General features: G+C 45.4%; 1 protein-coding gene across 9 annotated transcripts in view; it reads right to left on the bottom strand.

The window, feature by feature from the left end:
* NT5C2 (5'-nucleotidase, cytosolic II) overlaps nucleotides 1-18,861 on the bottom strand; it is a 58,655-nt gene that overhangs the window by 12,890 nt on the left and 26,904 nt on the right. For 5 of the 9 annotated variants that reach the window (XM_067000893.1, XM_067000897.1, XM_013174487.3 and 2 more), the window contains 2 exons: nucleotides 15,974-16,047; nucleotides 484-601 (listed from right to left, as the gene is read on the bottom strand). In XM_067000893.1, coding sequence (XP_066856994.1) covers nucleotides 484-601; nucleotides 15,974-16,047 — 192 coding nt within the window. Of the gene's footprint in view, nucleotides 1-483; nucleotides 602-15,973; nucleotides 16,048-16,164; nucleotides 16,513-17,582; nucleotides 17,738-18,400; nucleotides 18,520-18,861 lie in introns of those variants that run through there. The other 4 variants (XM_048060686.2, XM_048060687.2, XM_067000896.1 and 1 more) reach the window with 4 other exon arrangements.

The raw sequence follows: 18,861 nt of genomic DNA, 5'->3' as shown, positions 1-18,861 counted from the left end.
CAAGAACTCAAAAACTTTGCACCATTAACTTTGCTTTCGGCATTTGATCCATCTAGACACGTGAACTGGATTGGCCCCGCTTTTATTGCTGCTTACAGTCAGCTTAATTTTCAGGATGTCTTATGCACCGGGACCCTGTTGTGTCTGGTTTGACGACACCGGAGGAAACCATATTAATTAAAAGCATTAACGAAAAATGTTCTGAGACTTCCTAGCGGCCTCGTGGACATTAGCGGCTCTTTCTCCCCAGGCCTTGACTTTGACTTAGCTCCCGGACCCATTGCGTCTCTGCTGTTTTTGCTTTGAAAGGTTATTTTTGGACCATGACTTCAGCAGGCCTCGTTCCCTGCCCTCGGCCTCCTTGGTAGCAAGGACTCCAAAGGCAAAATTCGGAAAACCTGGCCTCACATGTCACCTAGGAACTTTACAGAACAAGTATTCAAGGCCTCGAGCAGGCTGGGTTGGTATCTGTTAGTCATTTACCTGGTAGGGAATGCAGGATCATACACAAAATTGAGCAGCTCATGAGGGTATCCAATGGAAACTAATCTTTCTACGGTCAGGTCAAATCCAAGAGATTCGTATTCAGGGGATTTATACACTGTACCAAGATGAGATTCCAGTTAGAAAATTTGAAAACAGCTAGGGGGTTAAACAAGAAGGCAGTTAAAAGTAATGTCCCCGTTCGCCCTCCTCCCTCCTCCACATCCCTTCGGTGCTCCTGCCCTCGGCCGCCTCGGTCAGGCCCGGAGCCGCAGAGGCGTTCGCTCTGCTCCAGGACTGCGGCCGAACGGGGCCGCAGCGGGGTGCCAGCCCCACAGAGCACCAGATGAAGCCCCCACGGGCCTGTGGCAGCTCTCTGCATCAGGAGAAGTGGTCTCAGGCTGCAGCCCCTCTCCCTGCAGTGCTGTTACGCAGATGCACAAAGGCTCCCTCCCTCTTCCACCTGCTCGGCCCGGGTTTTGTTTTGCTGTGCTTTCTCAAAGCTGGCGAAGAAACCAATAAATCCTGGGAGCGCACGTATTCGTGGTGAGAAAGCCTGAAACTCATTGCTGCTGTGCTACTGTTACTGCTCTGGATACGATCCCAAAGATTAGTATTGTCTCCAGATTTCATCTCGGGGGAATTTATGTTTGCTGCAGACCGAGTTAGCTCGAAGGTAGAGCTGTCAAGTTAACATACGATTTGTTTGTTAATAATACCATATGGTACTGTAAAAATCTGTTAGCTATTACCCTTGTGCATCAAAATGCTACTCTTTTAAGCAGGCTTACTGTTGCCACATTTCAGAGGAGCTGCATCTGTGACACACACAATGCAAAACAAATGGACTTGTTCAAACAAGCCATTCCTGTCTTCGGGGCCGTCTTCTTCCTGCAAATGGCCTTCCCATGCACTGGAAATATCACTACTTAATTGGATCATTAAATGAACATTTAGAAGGAAATCAGTGTCTCTATGACAGACGGGAATCAGTGTGTTTCTCTGGCTGTGTTGACATTTGCTGCACGCCGCTGTCTTAATTTGGTCCTAAGATGTAACGAGGTCAAATGCAGCCCTTGGCTTCAGGGAAGGTTACTGGGGGTTCAGTGGGCCCGGCTGTCTCAACACTTGAGTGTTTCAAACTTAGCTGAGTAAAATCCAAAACTGTGTAAGAAAGCTCTTTAGAAGACAGACTGCTTTCCCTGGGATAGCTAGCACATCTAGGGCATCACGATATATACATATATATATAAAAAAAAAAACACTCATTGTCTGTACTGCCCAGATAACCACCGCTGTATATATACTCTGGAATATAGAAGTTCAGTCTGAGAGGAGAAAACAGATCTGTAAAATACTACAAAAATACTAAAAAGGGAAAGACTGTAGAAGAAATGGGACTGTCAAAAGACTCAGTTCACAGTAACCACGCGAGAGGGCTCTAACAATCGAAAAAGCACCAGAATTCTAAGAGTTAATTTTTCCCATTAAATGAAACACCATTAAAATGTAAAAAGCAAACCTGTAATCTTCCTGAACAGATAACTAAAAGCAATCAAACAGTTATGAAGGTCTTCAGGCATTATTATACCAGTGGCAAACATCGATAACATGATACAACATTCAGCGCACGTAGCCCTGTCTGTCCTTTAGGAAAGGAAGGGTTGATTGAGCTATAGATAGGAAGAAGCAATCAAAAACTACAGCTAAAGAAGAAAGCAGTGACTGACAAGGCAATCCTGGGGAGTGAGCTGGAGTTGGAGGGAGCAAAAGGCAGTTAGGTGATGAACATTGTGAGGGTGACACCGGAGCATCATCTGGAAAAATGAGTTCCTTTGATGCAGAACAGTAACGGCACTTCCCAGGGAGAACAGTAATAAACACATCCATCCGCACGTGCTCTCAGCGGGGGAGAGCACTGCAAAGCTCCCCAAGATGTGAAGCAGCCTCCGGTTCTCCATCCTGTCCATGCAGCCGCTGCACTCCTCATCAGCTTCCTGGGACTTTAACCCATTTATCCATAAAACATCCCTCCCAAACAAAGCATCTCTGCCAAAAACCCTGTCCTTTCTCAACTCACCAGCTACGGTGATGCTGTCAGACATAAAGAACCTCCAGGTGCACTGCTGGCACCTGCTCTGGGCAAACAGAAGTGGTTTGTGAACAGCTCCAGCAGCACCTTTCCAGGGAAACCACGGGGCTTTCTGTTAACCAGCCTGGGCACCTTGGTAATGCTCCACCAGGAACAGCTGTGGGGGACGCTCACAAAACGCCCTCACTCAACTTCTGTATTTCGCTCTCAGTGTTAGATTTATCACTACAAACCTCTTTTCAACTCTCCTGAGCCTAAAGAAACAAGGCGAAACACCAGTAGGGAAAAGGCTGAGCAGGTATGCGTCCCAGCCCTCATCACCCCAGGTCTCTGCTGAGGCAGCACTGCAGCACGGTTGATCTGAATTTTTTCTGTCTGGGCGAGGCAGTTATTCCCCTTTGCCTCTCAAGTTGTAAATTCTGTTTCCCCGACTCCTCTTTGAACAAAACTAAGCCACTAGCTCATTCATACCTCCAGTCCCTTCCCTGTTTTCCTATCACACACCACAATACCTGGAAAACGAAAGCTTTCTCCTCGTCACACAAACTAAACAGAGACACTGGCTCCTGGAGACTGGAAAGGGGCAATAAGCGTTCTCCAGCTACCACGATACTCACTGCCCAAGACAAACTTTCCTTTAATTAGACACGCGGCTGGGAACAGGCTGAGAGCTCACCAAGCCCACCTTGCCAGCACCTACCCCGCAGCACATGCTGCCCCAGCTGGTTCGAGCCACAGCGCACTGACATTTCTCGTAAGCTTTGCGAAGGCCTGTTTCAGTAATGTGAGCTTCCAGGCAAACAAACGATCCACCTCCCCGAGACCAAGCAGGAACAGGCTAACACCGCTGTAACGACAGCAGCACAGTCGGGGAAGATGCCCCGGCTGTATGTATTAATAGATCGTTTATCCGGGATGAAAAGCGTATTTTAATATTGTGCTCGGGGCTGGTCACTCTCATTTTCAGGCATCGCTGGAGAAAAAGAGTAGAGAGGACAGGGCAATGTTTTCTTCTGCAGATTGATGATGAAAAAAAAATAGTTCAAAGCTTCCTGGAAGATCCCGTCCCCAGCCCTGGTTGCTGAGCCCACAGCTGGAGATATCTGTAGGACGTGGTGCTGCATGGATTCAGATGTGCCATGCAGTGCCTCCTGTGCTCTGCTCCTCCCCCCAGCGGAGGAGAGCCCAGCTTCGAGCTCCCCCACCTCTGGGACAAGGGGACCAGGCAGAGCCACGAGCCCACAGCCACCCCCTGCACCGTGCCCTCGCCTCTTCCCTCGGCCCAGCACACACGGGAAGAGACCAAAATCGAAGCGCATGGTGCAACTCACTCCAATTTTTTTTCGCTTTCTTACTGCTTGACGGCCGTGTCTCTGCCACCGTGCCAAGTCCCTGGCTCCAAAGGAAAAGTTATTTTAATAATCTGTGTTTCAGCACAGACAGATGCTTCAGTGGCTCAGGGCAATCGGCACCCCGTGCTTGTGGATTACGTAACCAGGCTCGAAAGAAAACAACCGAGTCTTTAAAAACCAGAAGCCAGCTGACAGCACTTCAGCTTCCCCTTACCACTGTCACTTGCCTTTAAATTACACTACTGGAAGTTAAAAAGCAGTACCCCGGGAGTGAGCGTCGCGAGCCTTCGGTCTGTGAGGAGTGCAGGCATCCCTGACACGGTACGTGCTAGGTGGGGAGCCGAGCTGGAAGGAGCAGGGGTTGTGCGGTAAGGTATGCAATTCTCATGCACTTCTGTGGTTGGTTTTACCTGTGCTGCCAACACACACACAGTAACAATTTTACAGCCTTCCTGAAAAGGAGAAAAAAAAAAACAAAAATCTCTACAGAGGCTCCAGCTTATGCAAAATGCTGCTGCCAGGATTTGAACTCACATGAGGCAGATGCAGATTCAGAGTGTCACTCCAGTCTTGACGGAGTTACACTGGGCTCCCCTGTTAAAGAAAAAAATCAGACTGATTTTAAAACTGCAACAGCTCTGTGCCATGCGGGACGGTATCTGCTGGAGCTCTGTCCTCCGGTAAGCTCGGAAGTCAGCCTGGCAGCGATTCCAAATATACTTACAGCTGATTTATAGAGGAGGCACAGTTGGTAATCGTGCGTCCTGCAGGCAAAATTCTGTCCTCATACCCACAAAGCAGCCTTAGATCATCAGCTCAGTGGATTAATTAGGAGGAAGAGGCTACACGTGCATGCCCAAGTGACACAAACCCTTCAGTTTCTCTCGGACACAGATCAAGACTCAAGAAAGGGTCTTGTGCTCTTCCTGGCGCTCTGCCATTATTGTCCATCCCTCTGTTGGTGACAGATTACTCCTGCACTTGGTTTCACGGCACGCAACGCCTGCACGTGTCAGCGCAGGAGGCTCAGGAGACTGAGTCAGGAGCTACTCCGGGAACTTGAGAAGAGAATTTTGCCCTACATCTGAAGGCGCTTCCAGCAAGAGCCTCAAACACGGAGCCCGTCTGGTGCAGCACATCTAAATTCCACCGTGTCCCTCAACACTTAAGCTAAAGTCTGGGCTTTCATGTGCAAAGCACTGAGGGATGAACCAGAACCAATCCTGCACACGGTGCTGCATCATATCGCAGCGCACTGGTTTGCAAGCACACGCAGCAAGGAGAAAATACCTATTCTGCAACTTCCAGGGATGCACAGAGTCATGGCAAATACCTTTGAGATCACATTTGTGCTAAATGCAAGCTGAGTGAGTTGGAAAGCTGTTACGAAATGACCCCAGAAGTATGCAGACCTCCTGGAAGGCTTCTCTGAAAATAAGCATTTAAAGACTATTTGTTTTAAAATGCATAGCTGGGGAAGGTTGTAGTGGGTTTGATGGCTCTGTTCAAGCTGTGGGGAGGAGGAAGCCCTTCAAGGGCTGCCCATTTCTTTCCTTGTTCCTCCTCCTCACACACAAGTTTCCAATTCAGGCAGGGCAGCTTCTCATTGAAGATGTAACATGGTTTCTTCCAGGGCTCGTCGACCCTTCTTACAAGCTGCTCATGGATCATGGGAGAGAAGCAGGTGCTAAAGGTACAAAACCCCTGCACTTCTGTGCTGTTTCAGCCAAATCTTCAACAATTTTACCCGCTATCTGGTTTCTCCAGAGATCACACAAAGATAGATAGATAAGCCAAAAGGTGGACAGATAACGTGAAGGGTTTAGCCTCGTCTCCAAAGCACAGGAAATGCAGCCCAATTACTTTGTGTTAAGTCTTGAAGAACTGAAAGTGAAATAACTAGAAACAGGTTGTTTCAGTTGCTGCTTATTCCCCAGGGACCGAGGCATGCAAATCTGGCAGTTAGGACCTATGCGGCCAGGTGGGCAGCAGCAGCCAGGTTTCTGCACTTCTCAGGGACAACGTGTGTGATTAGGCTTGTACAAACACATTTCTGAAATTCCACACACCTCGCTTAAAGAGCCGCTGATTTGAAAAAGTGCTGCTGATCTGAAATGCTGATCCGTATTCTGAATTGCATCACAAATAAATAATGCAAGTGCACATTAGAAATACATTTATATCAATGTCGTGCTGACAAAAAGTGCTTAGTGAAAGCCTTGAGAATTGAGATCCCCTTCCATACCCTCATCCCCTGTCATGGTACGAATATCTACGTATCCTGCCCCACCACGTCTATCAAATGGGATCTTGGATGGGCGTCCCAGACCGGGACAGATCTATTCCACAGTTCTCCACTCTGTGAGCTTTTTCTCTGCACGCAGCCCTGAAGCTGGGCACTTAGTGCCAGCGACCGCCAGGACGTCTGCGGCACAGTCACCTCGCCACTACCACCAGACCTCTGATTATTTCACCAAAGCACCAGACATCCTGCTGCTTCTGATCACAAATCCTGAGGGAACAGTGAGCAACCAGTCCCAAGGGCGTTTGGGACAGGGGATTTCATTAGAAAGTAAACCCCACTGAAGCAACAATCCCAATTAAACAGATTAATGAGTGTTGGGCAGACATTTCACGTACTGCCACAGTTGGAGGAAAGCCTGTCTCAGATGTAGGCCCAGAGGTCTGAGGCTCCCCAGAAGTAACCAGGTAATGATCTTAATTTATATACCAAACCCCTTTCAGGGAACCTATTACCTTCATAATCCATCACAGAGCAATGCCATTTTTCATACGTAATTAGAAAAGAACAGGATTTATGTTCATCAGTTTCTGTGTTGTGGGGTCTCTTCTAACCAGGGTAGATGTTCTCAGGTGCTGTCACTGAAACACCAAGTCTGAGCACACGGCATTGCTCCTGCCACAGCAAATGCAGGCATTTCGCCTCACAGCATCCTCACCAAATGCAGAGGGAAGCACAGACACTGCTGCAGAAAGCCTTGGCTGTGTAGAGCACTGGTTTCGGGTCACCTCTGCCCAGCACAGCGTGTGAAGATGTGCCTGCTCTGCGTCTCGCTGTGCTCGGGGCAGTGGAGTCGCTCACGTTTCTGCTGTGCTGACCTGGGAGCTCGGAGCCTGCAAACAGACTGACAAAGCGGTAAACGTGCCTGGTTGTAACTGCGAGAAACCCCAAGGGACTACTCAGATGTTTTAAGTTAGGAACATGGTGAATCACTTTTGTTTATGGACTTGGCTGAACTGTGACGATAAGGGATCCGTCTAAGGTCAAAACAAGTTGAAAAACAGCCAGGAATAGAAGCCGGTCTTCTTCAACCTTCACTTTTGATTTTAACTGCTAGACCATAAATAAAACCACACTGTAATATGCAAAACCAAAATTGTAGTATTTCAGCCTCTGTTTGAGTTCTCATAGCACCGAATAAACAAAATGGGTGGCAACGGTATGTTTTGCTTCTTTGGGTTCAGTCAATTTTTCAATCTGAACCGAGAGGAAACTGCTGCCGCATCGATCAATAGTTTTCATTTTTCCAAAGAAACCTTTTCAAACGCAGAACTGTTCTGTCAACAGGACAAAGCTGAGCTTTAAGCACACTTCACTGCTTAATGCGCCTTTTCTATTTCACTAGAAATTCCGTATGTGAGGCAATCAGCAAACAAGGCCTTGACAAAACCTCCAGGTGTGTCCTGGGGTATTTTCATACGGCTAACACACGAGCTGCTCTGCCGTGCATGAACAGCCAAGTTCTGCACTGAGCCTCTTGCAGCCACAGATGTTTTTGACAGTGAATCCGATAACAGGAAGCAAGACAAGAATCGCTGATCATCGGAGGCTGAAAATTTTGGATCCTGTGCATTCGAGCTTCAGCGGCTCCCCAGCACCCTTCCCTGACAGTGCCCGGTACTGGTTTCTGGGAGGGAACCAGCACACACCTCTATGGAAGAACAAAGACTGCAGTCCCCAGCTGCGGCAGTGCCCGAAAAAGCAGCCGAGCACCCACTCTGCAGCCTAGGAGCGCTGGAAAATTCCTTCCCTCTAACGCTGCTGCAAACATCCCCATGTGCACACAGCCTTCGGCTCTAAAACCTCGCACCTGGAGCTGTATCAGCTCCTCTGCTCCCACTCTGCGTGCCCAAAGGATCTGCAAAGGCTGGATGCGGTGGTGTTCCGAGGACTGACACGGCACTGTATGCTCAGCTTGGCTCTGGACTGCTGATGTGTACACTTCAGGTTGTTTTCAGTGCTGCCTTTCTACTTGTTTAATATTAAAAAAAAAAAGTGTTGCCAAGTATCATCAGCTTTAACTCTTTTCAAAGCAGGCTTATTAGTGCTCTCGTTGGTAAATGCCAGATATTTTTAGCTCCCTGCTGCTGCATTTTGTTTGCCTTCGACGTAACGAAGATTTGGGCTGTTTGGATATGCCTCAGAGGCTGGCAAAACAGAGCTTAACGTTGGAAAGATTTCTTGTACAGAATAAAAATGCATGGCTTGAGGTAACAACAGCAGCACTGAGGTGACATTTTGCATGTTGAGAGAAGCAATTCAGACGGACTCTGCATTTCAAGGAAAGTTCAGTTTGTCTCTTTTAATAGTTGGCATAACATTCCTTTGCTCTGCAATAATATTTTAAAGATGACTACACAGTCACCTGTTCTTTTATGGGGATGTTTTACAGTTTCCCTGACACAAGAGAATCTTTTTTGTGCTTAACAAGTGGCCTTCAGAATTTACCTCTCTCAGATGCAGCCGCTGGGAGTCATAATCCCGTAATGGAAATCGCCCTCCATTTCCATGGAAACAAACCACTGTGCCAAAATACGGGCTTACTTCTTCAATAAAGACTTCCTGAACGGGGAAGAAATAGTTGTCTGGGCTTCGCATTGAAACATAATTTGGTAGCATCTAGAAATAAAATGACTTAAAGGCACAGCAGCCATTCATACTCTCTCTCTAAGGCATTATTCAGGTGTATCAGCATCCAAACAAATCTTGCTCGTTATTTCTCTCCATATTGTTTCTGTTAATGACCTTGGTCACTTTCCCTTTGGACTTCTGATTTTTAAAGCAGAAGGAAAGAAAACTCGTGGTTGATGAAGGAGTGATGAAGTCAGAAGTCTTCCATTCTCTCCCAGCTCTGCCAGGTTCACTGTCTCACCATATGCACTTAAGAGAGGGGTCCTCAAAAGCTACACGTCCGATTTGTTTAACAGCATGCGCCTGGGCATATATGCAGTGCAAATGCCCATGCTGTTAGTAAGCCACATACATGAGCTTTTCTGCAGTCCACTAAAAGAAGGCATCCACAAAGCAACAGCACACACGCATCTCAGAGTTAAATCCTGCTGTCCTCTCTGCTTTCGTTCCTCCTACAGAGCAAGCTGTCCCCTTCATCACAGGGGCATTTGCAACTTAATAGCACTTGTATTGTGGCATTAAGGTTACTAGATAAGGGCATCTATTAGATTGAAAATATCTCCACATCTCTATCCGCCTGGCAAAGACATGAACTGTTGACCCAGCTAGTGTTATTCCTGTGTTCCTGACAGCCAGAGAGCAGAGTATGGCAGCTTTTAAAACCCCCCTGATGCTGTGAGGACTTGTTCTTCCCACAGCTTCTGTTTAACGCTCCAATTCTTCAAGAATTCACGGACAGCAGATTAACAGTTTGTCAGCCGGTGATTTACTGGGACAGAGCGAGCGACACGTGCTTCTTCCTCTCCTCATTCCCACTGCCAGCACATTGAAAAACCACAGCTCCAGACTTTGGTTTGCTGCAGCACACAGCTTTGAATGGCCAAACTCCTGAGTTTGAGCCACCCAAACGGAGCAGGGACAGCAGCCACTCCAGCACTGCGCTGGTATGTGAAAAACCATCCAGCTCAAAGCATACTAGGAACAGCTCAGCTTCTCCATCTGCCTTCAGCTTTAAAACGCTAATGGCCAAAACAGCCTCGGAAATTTGCAAAATCTGCACCTGTTAAACTTGAAACGTGCAAACGCGAAAATGTAGACAGCAGATGTGCACGAGTCAAAGCATCTCTCAAGTTCTGCTGGGACAGCTTGAATGCTGCTGTTGTCGAACCTACCCGTTCCTCTCTCTAGCCACCGAACTACTTCTACGCGGCACAAAGAGCTGCATTATCCAGAGACACGGGATAAAAGCCGAACTGCTCAGCGTCACCTCAAAAGAACCTCAAAGCTTGGAGTCCTTACACTGTGATGAAACCGAAGACAAACCTTTAACCTAAGCTAAGAGCCCCGTTAGAACATTTGTGTTTGAGTTACCAATAAACATACCCTAACAACATCTGAACAGAAGGACAAACATTTCTTTGTAGTTGCTTACGCTACGAGCTCAGCAGCTTTGGTAAGTGTTCGCTTCAACCTTTCATGTACAAAACTCCCACGTTTCTACTTTGCTTTTCATCTGCGTAATCCAGAAAATCTTATCCACAGTACAAATTCTTTAATCCCATTGCTCACTTTTGGAAGCTGAACCAGACAGAAGCGATACAACTTGACTGACGTACAAATAGCAGATACACTGAAGAACCAGTTAGCCCAGCTGCCACCTTGTCTCCCAGCTCACAAGCAGCAACAAGCCAATGCTGCCGCCTGTTTGAGTACATCTTTCCCAGAGCCAGCAGGTAAAGACAAATGTTTCAAAAATAACACGTGGGTGTTTAAAGCTTCCCTCTCCCCCAAACTGCATGGATGGCTTCGACACAAACGCCTACCAGAGGAAGGGGCAAAACCTGTTTATGCATGTTGTATTTTGGAGTGAGCTGGAGAGGCAGCCACAAACAGTGACTGAAGCTGCCTTTCCCTTGTCTTTCCCCATGTGCTCAGAAGGGACGTGCTGCAGCTGAAAGCATAAGCAATTTGGCCATAAAATGTTTGCAGTGCACCAAATCTTGGCATTACGTTGGCAGTGTTTCTAGGACACAAGCTATATTCCAATCAGATTATGTTGTATTAATCATATTTGCACGCAATAAACCCAGTATTTTTCAAGCTTCATTTCCCCTTCTTTTTTATTGAAACAGTTTGCAGCCGCTAGTGATGATTTTATTACTGGTATCTGGAGAACATGGAAGCAGCAATGATTTAAGCACAGAGAAGGCCTTCCAAAGGAAAGCATCCTGCTTACTGATCTCAGATCTTAACCTACCTCAGAGATGGAAGACAAAACTTTCAGCCTGGCTGTAACTTTTGGAGAAGGACAGTAGTCACTGAAGAATGTTTTCAAGCACAGTCCAGCTTGCAATTCTTACTAACTCCCTCTCCATCTGCCCATGGCCTGGTGTGAAATTACAGCCCATTTGAAAGCCTCGCTGCTGTAGTCCTGTGCCTGTCAAGGGACATCTATCTATCCATAACCCCATTGTACAATCTGTCCCATGTAAGACTTAGTAATGCCAATGCCTCATGCATTACTGGAGCCAGACCTAATAATTACAGTTGTAGCTCACCCTGAGAAGGAAGCAGCCAAATAAAATCCTCTCTGAAAGCTAACCCTCTCAGTTGTTTTTCCAAGGGGCCACACCAACCCCTAGTCTCAGGTGAGTGTTGTGCTGAAGACTCCGCAGGCATACCTTTATCTTTATCCCTGCAGTCCTCAGTAAACACAAAAGAGAGGGCTGTGAATCTTTTGGAGTACGTGCAGCATTCTCCTTTACCAAAGCATGGGTAATTTTGACAGTACTAGCAAAACAAGAAAGCAGACGGGAAGTATTACTGACTACTGGTCTTCTAGTCCGTCAGGATGAATAAGCAAAGGTGAATCATTCAGATAATAAAAGAAACTACTATTTAACAAACAAAAGTGTGCTACAAAAGGACCCTCACATCGAAGGGTTTAAATGAAGCTTTCCCAACCTTTCCCTCTTGCCCTGGCAGTGGAAGGCAGCCCTTCCCAGCTACTTGCACGGCCGGTGCTGTCGTACTGCAGTCTCCTGTGGAAGACGGGAGCTCTGCTGGACCAGGGCACCGGCCTCGCTGCCTGCCCGAGGGGCAGAAAGGTCAGCAGCAGAGAGCCAGGGGCCGCTGGCTCACATCTCAGAAACCCGTCCCACCCTCTGCTCAGCTGATGAGTCTCGCTTGCATCAGGCCCTCCGAGATCCAAAGCAGCAGCTATTTGGCAATGCGCACATGCCCCAGGAAAACCCTGCTGTTCTTCTCGCTCCTTCCACTCCCCTCTCAGTAACACCTAGCTTAAAACAAACATTGCGTATTGATTGTGATTCACTACCACAAGCAAAACAAGCAGACTGAATGGGAGGGTGACAGACAGCTCCATGTCCAACATAGCACAACAACCCAGGGGGTCTTGGGAGTTTCCATACGTGTCGGACACCTCATTCACTCCATGAGAACTCGACTGCAACCCTTGAAGGCAGAAGGAGGAATCTAAAACCTGAGTCATCTCAACTTGCCTTCATTTTATTTTGAGCTCTTAGCAGCCAAATTAATTCTAGCTGTAACCACAGAGGGTAAAAATTCAGCAATTTAATGTCCATAATTTCTCAGAAGAGAAGGCTAAAACCTTCGGGCTCTTTTCTTCAAGAAAAAAAGATTGTTTGCCTAATCCGCCTCTATTAACAGTATTTCTCAACCCTATGCAAGGAAAGAGACAAACACAATGAGAGAACATAAAAGTTATTAACAAGAATCCAAAGCTTAGCCTAATTTTGACTTGGGAGCAAACCAAATCATTGTGGCAGTGCTGTATCAAGGCAGCCTTGCAATTTTTATTTTCAAGATAAGTAGTCCTTTGATTTAATAACAAGGTTAAGAAATACTACCCTATAAAACAAACGTCTGGAATCGTATTTTATGTGCAATGTAACATGATGATATCAAACCTGCTGTCAGTTGGCAAGCTGACGTTCTCATGCAAGTCGTGGAATGCATGGTCACTGCAGCATGTGCGTAAGTAGGTGTTACGATACGCTTGCAAATGGAAATGCCATGTGCCAAAATTAGTTTATTTTACACAGAAAACAGTGCTGTTGTGAGCAGGTTTATCCCCTTAAACTCAGAAAGTACAAGAACAATTGTCTCAAGCTTCTGCACTTCAAGATGAGTCGAGCGATTGTGACTTCTCTGTTACTGAACCACCTCCTAAGTAAGTCTTTTGGTGCTACAAGCGGCCAGAGATTTGGGAAGAAGAAAGAGAGCAGAGGGACTGTGTATTTTCTATCACTGACACCACCGCTTCCTCTTCACGAGACGGGCAATTCAGGGTGTTAAACAAAAATCAATCCGCTCCTTCGCTGTTAAAACATTTGACTGTCAGCCATAGGATGAATGTTATCGATTTATAGACAATGTGAAGGATCATGACAGAGAGTGGGGAAAGGATGTGGCACAATTTTAGGCAGGGCTAATGGCTCCGACTGCCTTCGACCACTGAATATGAAGATTGTGGCATACTTTCAAACAACTTCACAGAAAAGCAACATCTGAAAGTACAAATGCAGAAAAGTAGATGAGGAACTGATGACACCGGAGGTGCTTCCATTCTTCCTCCTTGGTCTATTTACACAAGTTGTGAGCAGCCTCCAAAAGCCATCTGCTCACCATACATCATCTGGTATGCAGACACCATTTCCAGATGTTGAACTGCAGATAAACTATCTTTATACATCTATGTATATAGATACAGATATAGATACATATATCTATATGTATCACATAGATAGACAGATAGGTAATTTTACAAATCTAGACAGAAAGCATGTCCATGTGAAAGAGTGTGTAAGGGATAACTTGCCCAGACAGAAAACATGGCAGGGTCTTAAGAATACACCACAACACATTAATGTAATACGTCACTAGCCCTATTTCTTATCATTTCCCAAATAATTATAGCAATATTTTAACAATGTGTTCTTTAAAACTCCTGCAATGAATAAATATTTTTTCTTGAGTGCCACAGTTATATATAGCAAATAATGGTCAAATAACAAAAGCCCGCATGGAGAAGAAAGGATGACTGTGAGACAATAAGATGACAAACAGGTAATTGTTAGTTCCCAGATGATTCAAAAAAACAGAAATAGTACTTACCAGGCATAACACTTTTCATCTGCAAAAGGCATTCCAGCCTAATTACATTCTTACAATTCTCTGTAAAATGATCTGCAACTATTATCCTGTGGTACCAAGGGAGAAGTCACAGGCCAGCAGCTTAGCCAAGAGCAGTGCAGATTTCCAGCCTTCTGCTCAGACCCCATCTCATTTCTTTTCCTGCACCACACCCTGTCACTCAGCTCCCCTGAATGCACCGACTTTGCCTGCTTAACTATATCACCACGACCTTGCAGCCTTGGGAGCCCCACATTTCCATATCCCAGGGAACTGTATAAACATGCTTGAAACACTCACATTTTTCCTCTCATCAAACTAAGCGTCATTTTGTGGATAACAACACATTCGCTCTGTGTTTACAGGAACATGCAACACTTGAGTGAAATGAACAGTCGGAGGAGTGAGGATAGTGCTGAAATTCTCCTTCTGTCAGTTAGCAACACACTTCTTGTTCCATGCCAGCCTGACTGGGATCACCCGAGTCCTTGGAAATGCCGTCAGTTGTGAAAGGCAAGGAAGTTGTTCTTCCGTTACAAAAGAGAAACCCACAACTCTTTTTTTTTTTTTTTAAGCAATTGTTCTCAAACTGTTTTGCACTCCTTAAAAGCCCTAAAAGCCCAGCCACAAGGCTGTCACAGCTGGGAAATGCAAACACCTAAAGCATGTGCCTGCAGTCAGATCCAGCGCAGATTAACTATGATACATTTTATGACTTAAAAAGCGTCAGGAACTTGAAACAGATTTGTAAATAAGGTGGTGAATAACCAACCCTTTCGTATAGATAACTGGTGCCTCATTCATAACTACATAAAAGAAGAAAAGAAAGTGATGGAAATATAAACTGCAATTACCTGCCACAAACTCCAAAATTGCTTTTTGTAGAGTTGTGTTGAACCATGAACACACGGAGTCTTTCCTGACCTTTGCTTAGCCACTGACCCCTCCGGCTGTCCATAGCATCTCTCATTTCTTCTCAGTGGTCACAATGAGCAGATGACCGTACTTGATACACTGCAATAACCTATTGTTAGGTGACCCTGGTGCTCTACCTCATGTTTCTTAGTTTATATTCACAACTCCAAGTTGAAATATCAAGAGCAATAGAAATTTTCTATCCACAACCTTGGAAGTGGCAGTGAGAAGGAAGGTAGAATTGTATGTGACACCTTTAGTTAAAGCCTGCCTGGCACTATAGCCTCAGAAAGTGGAAGTGGGCTTTTAATCTTTTCCTTCCTTAAAATACACAGCATCATGTAAGTCTGATTACAGAGAAAACCGTAACTTTACCCCTCCTCCAGCCGAAGTCTCAGAGAACTTGCCTGTCGAGTATTTGAAAAATGGAGAAGTCACGCAGAAAATTTTATGAAACTAAAAGGCCTTATGCAACCTCCCAAAGACTATCTGCCATAAAGAATGGGCAGAGCTTTCTGAATAACTTGTTCAGCTGACTCACAATGCTCCCCCTGCCTCGCTGCTTCTCACAAAGGAGTCACTGATGTGGCCAAGTGAGGAGTGGGGAAGAGGAAAACCTATTCAGAAATGACCCTCCCAGGACACAAGAAGACCTGTTGGCTAAAGGTGTAGCTCACCATATGCACCAAGGAAAAAAAACAAAAACACCTTGTTATTCAAAGCCAAGCTTTCACTGGGGCAATATCAAAGCACAGTGGAATTTAAGGAAGTAATCATACTTTTTAAGCTTCAGTTTCCTTGAAACTGTACTAGAGCAATGTGGTTTATGACCGAATACAACTTCCAGATAACAAAAATAAAGAGAAACACCTGACATGCAAGTGCATTGAACAGCGAGTAACATATCTGCTAACAGAGGAAGCACCTGCTAACTGGAATAGCCCAACCAGTTACCGGTTTTCTCTCAACAAGAGGCAATATTCCAAACTAAGTCAGTGACAAAGAAATCAAGGAGATACTCACCGGCAAGCGTATAATCCATATCAAACCCAAAGCACTTTATCTTTTCCATGGCTAAACTTCTGTTTACAAAGACCCTGTAAAGAAAGAAGAAACAAAGCCATAGGTATGAGCATTTTCAACATAATCATATTTTAGAACAAAGGTATTCTGCTTTATATCAGGATGCCTTTTAGCTCGAAATCAGAATATACCTGAAAACAGAGGAAAGTTTCTGTTTTTGCCCTGGGTTCTCCTGAAGCAAAGCCATCACTTTGCAGGGTTACTCTAATTATTGGTATGCTGTCTAAAGACATCCACGCATGCATGCACACACATGGCTTTGCATGTGACCTGCAAAAATTCCTAAGAATAGAAGTGTAAAAGCTCCTGAAGCAGAATTCAGAGTTCAAGTGGAAGCAGAGGATGGAAAGCAATACAATTTGCCTGATTAAAACAAAATATTACGAAGAGATAACAGGGAAAGGAAAAAAAAAAAGCACATTTCTGTGAATAAACTCAGCTTTTCAACACTCTTTGGAATTACATCTAGAAACTCAAAGCAAAGACCTGTTACCACATTTATATCAATATAATGAACAAACATTTAATATAGCTCTGAAAAACAAATTTTCACCCATAGAAATACATTATTTCTATTATGAGAAATGCTATTTTTATTTGTACTAAAAACTGCAACCCCCCCACAAAAAAAATCACAGAATCACAGAATCGTGTAGGTTGGAAGAGACCTCCAAGATCACCCAGTCCAACCTCTGACCTAATACTAACAAGTCCTCCACTAAACCATATCACTAAGTTCAACATCTAAACGTCAGGAAAAAAAAAAAAAAAAAAAAAAAACGAAAAAAAACAACCAACTATTCTTTTAATTCCATTTTTACTGTTAATGCTTATTGCAATGAGAATGTAAGCTGCATGCTGCCAGGCGCTTTTTGATCACAACATTTTAATACGCTATATTCAATTTAGTTCAAGTAAATAACACGGCAAAGAAATAGGTCAGGGAATCCAACAAAAGCCTGCTCCAGCTACTGCAGGAACTAAGCTGCTTATGTTTCCCCAGAACTTTAAACCCTGCAGCAGGTCTGTAATTCTGCGGGACTTCCCCCACCGGCAGTCCTATCTGAACCCTGCGAATCCGAGTCCCACCGGCACAGCCACGAGCTCGGCTGCGGGACAGGAGCTGAGCTTCTCAATGCTGAGCTCGGCCAGAAATCCCTCGTACTGCTCGAGCCGTGACACCGAGGCAAAAATCCCCTGTATGCGAAAAGGCAGGAGTCCCAGAGCCTCCACCTGTACCCTGATTTCAGCACGTGGAAATTCTGCAAATATTGAGTATCTCCATTGCTCTCAGCAGGGTAATTAGAAACCCAAATCAGCGAGGCTTCTTTGTAGGAGTGACACGGAGGGGCACGAGCAATGGAGATAGTAAATGCAAAAACAAGTCCTCAGATATTCTGCAAAGCCCGCGGAAAGCCCCGGCCGTGCTCGGGGGCAGGTGGCCGGCACGCTGTGCCCCTTCCACCGCCTGTGCCAGTCTGCTGAAGCTCGCGGTTTAGCAGCAAACTGCTCCCATCTAACCCTCACGCTCCTGTGCGAGCCGTCTTACCTCATCTCTCACCGATGTGCTCCTTGTTTAGTTTGCAGCAGTCTGATTCATCTACCAGTCTGAATCATGTTACACAATTCCTTAAAAGCTTGCCTAGTACAGATGCAGTTTTGCTTGGATCTGATTTGACTTCAGATGATCATCGTGCCTGAACCGAGCCTTAAAGCACTGTATATCTTCTTGGACAGTGCTATAGAAAACACATCTGTGGCTAATTTAACTAGTCACTGGATATCGTTGTTGTTCCACACAAATCCACTTGGAATAGTTTCTCTGGCAATAGTCTGCTTTACCCCTAACCTTGCACACTCTCTCTGGGAGTCACAGTTTCCTGGCAAACTGCCTGCCTCCGACAATGGGGCTTGTCACCGAGGGGCCAGGGAGGTTAGCGATGACTATCTTTTCTGATAGATTTATGGATTACCTAAACAAGACAAAATTATGGGGGGGAAAAAAAAACAACAAACTGCAAACCAGTAAAGAAAAGCCTTTTGGAAATGAGAGATGGGCTCATAAATCACTAAAATTCGCTCTTGAAATCACTGGCTTTTGAGTAGGTGGAGCAAATTATCCGAATCTGCGGTTTGAATTAGTGATTGTTTGTCTTAACATCTCGATAGCTCTGATTTAGAAGCAGCCAACACAAAATCTTATTTAGCACTAAACGCAGTCCCGTACTCTGTCTAATGAAGATGATTACATTCTATTGCTGCTGATGCCAGGAAGCACTATTTATTACCTAATTCTAGCATATCATTTCTGATCTAATGCTTGTGCAGTTTGTTTCAAAAAGAGAAACTGAAGAAGGAATAACGTACCTCTGGGAAACGCTAGCAACATTTTTTGTCCAACCTGGGGAGTCCAATTTTGTTCTTTCCTTTAGGTTCAGCCCCTGGAGCATAGCTTTCCGTCAAAGCAAAACGCCCAGGCTGCCTGTCCCCCTCTGAACGGGACAGGAATAGGAAGGGAAATTTCAAGAAGCTCAGGAGCCTGGAGAGCGACTCAGAATTGCAACATTTGGGAATGGTTTCCCAAATGAGGACAAAAAACAAGCACTGCTAAGACGGAGCTGAATGCGCTTATAAAAAGGGTAATACGGCGGTGCCTGGGAAAGGCGAAAACAAGGGAGCTGTGACCCAAGAGATCGCTTCCAGTCCAGCGTGCCTATGTTTAGATGATGACGACACCAAACTGACCAAAACCATGAAAAGATCGCTAAGCCTCTGACATTTTTTCATCACTTTACTCTCAGCATATTTACAAGCTGAACCCTGGGAGT

Source organism: Anser cygnoides, chromosome 7, assembly GCF_040182565.1.
Source record: "Anser cygnoides isolate HZ-2024a breed goose chromosome 7, Taihu_goose_T2T_genome, whole genome shotgun sequence".
NCBI classification, from domain to species: domain Eukaryota; kingdom Metazoa; phylum Chordata; class Aves; order Anseriformes; family Anatidae; genus Anser; species Anser cygnoides.
This window is presented reverse-complemented; position numbering and strand designations above follow the sequence as displayed.